At 33.8% G+C, this 5,993-nt stretch overlaps 1 protein-coding gene across 1 annotated transcript; it reads left to right on the plus strand.

The window, feature by feature from the left end:
• Window positions 1-2,223: 2,223 nt before the first annotated feature.
• Window positions 2,224-2,955, plus strand: LOC111380951. The gene has a single exon (XM_023004627.1). It carries the CDS (start codon window positions 2,224-2,226, stop codon window positions 2,953-2,955), a length of 732 nt encoding a protein of 243 aa, XP_022860395.1.
• Window positions 2,956-5,993: the final 3,038 nt, after the last annotated feature.

Raw genomic sequence — 5,993 nt, forward strand, 5'->3', positions numbered from 1 at the left:
GCGTTGAATTTAAGCTCAATAATTTGACAATGTGATTGTCAAGGAAAATTTTATGATGCGTTCACAATTGATTACCTAATGAAAATGACACTCATGTCATAAAATATAATTATATGGGAAAATCGGTCATTTGCTTGTTAAATCAATAATTTAATAGTTTTGTCATTGAATTTATTTAAACTAGTTAACAAGAACTTAAAGAATTAGTTTTCTCGGTATTTTATATCAATGACATGCTACTAATTGAGTATGATATGAGTTGTTCTAAACGGGCTGGGATTTTAGATTGGCAAGGAAGACATATTTGATGTTGGGGTTTAGGATTTGGTGACCAAGGAAGAAATCAGATTGATTGAGGGTTTTCATTTTCATTTTCTTATTTAAATATATAGGTAAATATGTCTCATTAGGGTTTATTTATTTATTTTTAATTATAATCATGGGTGTTCGTGTCAACTTACGCACCTTGACTAATCTTATAACAACCTTTAAGGAAACTAGAACTAGTGATTATTGATGAACAAACCCAAGATTTGATCATTGGACTATTCATCAGGGTTGTCTCATTAGGTTTTGTTTAATGGATTGTATAAACGGATATCATGATTGAAAATAAATATGTTATATAAATCATCAAATTCGAATACTTCATACGTCAAATTGAAGATAGATTTGTATCAATTTTTATACCGATAAAACTTAATTAATATAGTTAAAATTATAAGTTATACTTAATTTTTTTCATATTTGTTGATAACAAGATATTAAATATATGTATATTAGACAATTAAAAAAAATTAAATGTACATTCAACAAAAAAAAGTAATTTATAATATGAAACAAATAAAAAAAGAAAACAAATCTATCTCTACAAAATTGAGATAACATTTAGTTCATGTTTGAAAATGATTAAAATCGAATTTTTAGTAGATTTTAAAAAAAAAATTAATAAAATGTGTCCGTGAAAATTTATGAATCCCAAAAATATGTGATTATAATTTATTATTAATTGAATTAAAATCTGAATTTAATTAATACATGGTTTTAGTGTCATAAAGTCCCATTAATACTCATATCCTCATCCTTTTCCACTAAAGTGTCGAATCATATTCAAACCCTCCTAAAACACAAAAGCACTTATCACGCGCCTAACTACCGCGTGAAACATCCTTCAGCTACTCCATGCCCATCATGAAAATTATGTACTGTCCACCCGAAAAAATAAAAAAAAAATAAAAATAATCCTCTTTATTATCCGCTTCAGCCTTCCCTTATAAGCTCGAGCTTTCTCAAGCTTTTTACCATTTCAAAAATACCACGAAAATGAGAAACAAAGGAAAAGTTCACCCCTTAATTTCTTCATCTTCATCTTCATCGTACAGTGCTAGCAAGGATGTTTTGCCCGTGTTAAAGCTACTGCCTGCTGTTTAAGAGCATTCAAACCTTTTGTACCAATGTGACCAAGTCTACCATGCCATAACTTTGCTAGATTAAAATCATCATTTAAAACTGCATTAGACAGACCCATAAGAGGTTTAGCATTTAAGAAGTATAGACCATGTCTCTTTGGGATAGAAGTGACTAAATCACTTCCCCTAAAGATTTTTATTTGTCCTTGACCCAATTTTATGTCAAACTCCATATCATCTAACATTCCTAAGGAAATTAAGTTTCTTTCTAAATCTGGTACAAATCTAGTATTTTCTAAAAGTAAGATTCTGCCATTTTCTAAAAGAAGTTTTATGGTTCCAATGCCTTTAACTTTGCAAGTCATGTTGTTCCCCATGACAACTTGTCCTCCATTAGACTTTTCAAAATTTAGAAAGTAGTTTTTCTTAGGACACATGTGGAAAGAACATCCTGAATCTAGGATCCACTCTTGATTTAAGTTTCTTTCAACATTAACAAGGACTAAACCATTGTCAGATTGAAGTGTGTCATATGACATAACAGTATTTCCTTCACTGACTTTCTTCTCTTTAGAATCATTCTGTTTTTTATAGCAATCCTTAAAACCCTCCTAAAACACAAAAGCACTTATCACGCGCCTAACTACCGCGTGAAACATCCTTCAGCTACTCCATGCCCATCATGAAAATTATGTACTGTCCACCCGAAAAAATAAAAAAAAAATAAAAATAATCCTCTTTATTATCCGCTTCAGCCTTCCCTTATAAGCTCGAGCTTTCTCAAGCTTTTTACCATTTCAAAAATACCACGAAAATGAGAAACAAAGGAAAAGTTCACCCCTTAATTTCTTCATCTTCATCTTCATCTTCATCGTACAGTGCTAGCAAGGATGTTTTGCCCGTGTTAAAGCTACTGCCTGCTGCTATTTTCGCTTTAATATCGCTTCTTCCCTTTGAAGACCGTGAAGTTTTGGCTTATATGATAAGCCGATCTTTAAAGTTGACAAACCCGCCGGACGAGAAGAAGAAATCTCCAAAGAATAGTCACGGGCATAAGCCGCCGGCTTCTTTTGACTGTGAGTGCTTTGATTGTTATACTAGCTTTTGGTCTCGGTGGGATTCTTCACCCAACCGTGAGTTGATTCATCAAGCTATTGAAGCTTTCGAGGAGCACTTGAACAATGGGGAACACTCGAGGAAGAGTAACAATGGCAAGAGGAAAAAGGAGAAATTGCGTCGTCGGAAAGGAGAGAAAGTAGCTGACGGTATTGGCGTTCCTGATTTTCCAGCGACGGAGGGGAAAAGTAACAGCCCTGTTTCTCTTTTGCCGGTGCCGGAGACTGAGTCAGCACCGAATGAAGACGACGTGGCGGCGAAGAGTGGGGAAGGTGAGGTGAAAGAGGTAGTGGTGGCAAAGGAGCTGTCGACGACGCAAGCGGCACACAGCCACAAGGGTTTAGCGAGAAAGGTGTTGCCGGACGTATTGGGATTATTCAATTCCCGTTTATGGGGTCTTTTATGGGGTCTTTGGAATCCAAATGTGTAGAAAAAAATGGAAAAATCCCCTTCTGTTTTTTAAAATTCTGATTGGAAATTAAAAGAAGAGCTACTTCTTCACCAATATATAACTGTTTCCTTTCTATATTATAAAATTATTCTCTCTCTCTCTATATATATATTTGATTATTTATATGTTAGTTGCATTTATTTTTTCGATTATAGTTGTTGTTTTTTTCCCCCTTTTCGTGGCTGGTATTCATTTTCTATTTATTTCAAGAAATTGTATTTTCTTGATGCTGCATTAAAATAATAAAATCTTTAAAGAAAGTGTAAGTTTTTGCTTAGTGGCTAAGTATATTGAGTAGGTAGAAAAATCTGTCTACATATACCAATCAGAAAAGGAAATGTGGATTGTAAAATTTGTGATATGAGGTGAATGCGAATCATTCTATGCGTTTCTTTGGGATTCCTTTAGGCGTGGAATCATTTGAGAGTATTGATTTTCACTTCTTTTTTTCCTAATTTTTTAATGCAACTTTATGGAGAACCCTAATAATTTCAAGAATTAATTTTGACTTTTCATTAGGTGTGGAGCGTAAAAAATTCCACTATTATATTCGCACTGCTTTTATACATAATAATCTACCATTCACTTATCTTTTTATAATTTAAATTATTTAACATGCCTAATCGAATACTCTAATATTATCAAAATTGAATGTGATAACTCCCTTGACCTTTTGTCTTTTGAAATTGGCGAAAGCTCCATATATGACCTTTTACTTGCGTAAGATGACCTTTGACGTCCCAGCCCATTATTGGAGATGTTAATTACATTTAAAGATGATCAAAATGAATAGATTTAAAAGGGCAAAACGATCTTTCCTTATCCCTCCACTTATTAAGACGTTGTTTGTTTGGAGAAAGGGTACAAGCAAGATATTACTAGTCACCTTCAGAACAAACCCACGATCGACGACAACTATGCACGATATCACCCATGATTGGAGCGATTTCATTTGTTGAAGGTCTCTCATCATGCCATTCTATATATCCTTTTGCAAAAGTATCTTAAATTTTTAGCATTTGTAGTTTGACTTTTACATTGAAAGTTTAATTTTTGAAATGGGTTTATCAAATTAGTTTATTAATGTTATGTACTCAGTTTTCTTCCACATTTATCAAGGATGTCTGCTCCTAAAATAAGAGATGTTGAACATAAAATTCCTCAGTATGGTTAGTACCCGTGTTTTGCCTATTGAAATGACTTAATACAACCAATTTGTTATCTGTAGTTGTTCGAATTTTTTCCTTACGTGTATGCATGTTGATTATTGTGGACTTTTGATTTAGTTCCAATAATAATTTGTTTTTTCATCTACATGTAGTCGAATATACTGACTACTTCACAATGGCAATTCATAATAAGATTTTTTTTTTCCGATAAACCAAATAAAGTGATGTTCTTGGACTATGTGAAGCCTTCTTACTTCAACATATGTGTGGAGATTGTGGATCTCTGGACTTCTTAAGGAGGCAGGGCCGGTCCTGGGCCGAGGCAAATGAGGCCTGCGCCTCAGGCCCAAGACCATAGGGGGCCTATTTTGGTCCAATAAATTTTTTTTTTTCTGAACAAGACTAGGCAGCCCAAACTAATTATTCAGCAAGCCCACAATTCATTTACCCTTCAAATATATTTACCCAACCCAATTCACATATCCAATATCCAATCCAATTGACAAAAAATTCCCAAAATCTGAAATTGAATCAAAAATTCCCAAAATAAAAACTCCCCAAAATCTGCTCGGCGCCTCGACGTGCTCATCAGTCCACAGTCGTCGCCACTGACCTCAGCGTCGTCTTCTTCAGGTCAGTGGCCACTCACCTCCGCCCTTCTGCCCGTCTGCTGTGCCTGTTCCTCGCCAGTCGCCTCCAACCACCGATTCCCAAAATCTTTGAGAAGTCGTTCGAAGTCTAGTCTAGTCTGCAGCTCTTCTTCAGCTCTTCTGCTCTTGAGTTGCATCTTCAGTGACTCAGTCTTCGTTCAATTGTTCTTCAGTAAGGGGGCATGAAGATGAATACAAAGCGAAATTGCAGAGAACCAACGCCTTTTTCCAATGCTTCAAATTTATCAAATCCAGGTATATCTTAATCTAATTTTAATCCTTATTTTGGGTTTAATATTTTCAAATCTGTCAAATAACTTGTATTTTTCGAATATTAACACTTGTTCAGCGATTTTATTTTTTTTAATCTCCAACTCTATTATATAAATCGACTCGAATATTAAATTTGATGAATTTATCTTATTGCCATCGCATCCAACTCGTTTAGAAATAACAGTAGGAAATCAAATTGATTTTATTCCTGAGATTCGAGTGTGGGTGGAAGTCATTGAGTTATTATGAATTAAAATTGCATTTCATATAAATTTTTGTTTGCGAATTAATTTTTTTTTAATTTCTTTTTCAGGTGTCTGTTTGCGAATTGAATAATAAAACTTTAAGCAATCATTGAGTAACCAATTTACAGATTCCTCTAATTTTTATTTTGCAGATTTATGTGTTTCTTAAGTTTGAATGTTTTGGAGCCGAACATTCTGATTGTTTTCTTCTTCCGGCCAGGAAAACACCATCAATGGAATCAATAGATTCTTCTGGAGAGGAGGAAGAGTAAGGTTTCCTTATATAACCTTGCACATGGGTGTGTTTCTACATGCTTGCCTATTAAAATCATTTCAATTTTTATATGTTACACATTTTTCCTGAGCACAGTGGAGATCTAGTTTACATGATAATATTTGTCTTTTCTCTTTCAGAATTATCTTGCTTCGTGAGAAGAAAGTTTGTTTGTTAATACAATTATTTACTTTGATATTGAGATTGGTAGAAAGACAAAAAAAATAAAAAATAAAATGCTGACTCCTCAATTTTAAGATTAATTTGAGACAAACCCAACTCATTTGAGATTAAGATTACTTTGGGGTTTACTGATGGACAAATGTTTGATAGCGTTCAATACTTTAAAGGAAAAACTTACAACAGCGCATGTGATTGTGTCACCTGATTGGGATTTGCCCTTTGA

Source organism: Olea europaea, unplaced genomic scaffold, assembly GCF_002742605.1.
Source record: "Olea europaea var. sylvestris unplaced genomic scaffold, O_europaea_v1 scaffold2235, whole genome shotgun sequence".
In the NCBI taxonomy this organism is placed as follows: Eukaryota; Viridiplantae; Streptophyta; class Magnoliopsida; order Lamiales; family Oleaceae; genus Olea; species Olea europaea.

Excerpts from the sequence above, each read along its gene's own strand:
- LOC111380951 (XM_023004627.1), top strand. The coding sequence starts at position 2,224 with ATGAGAAACAAAGGAAAAGTTCACCCCTTAATTTCTTCATCTTCATCT.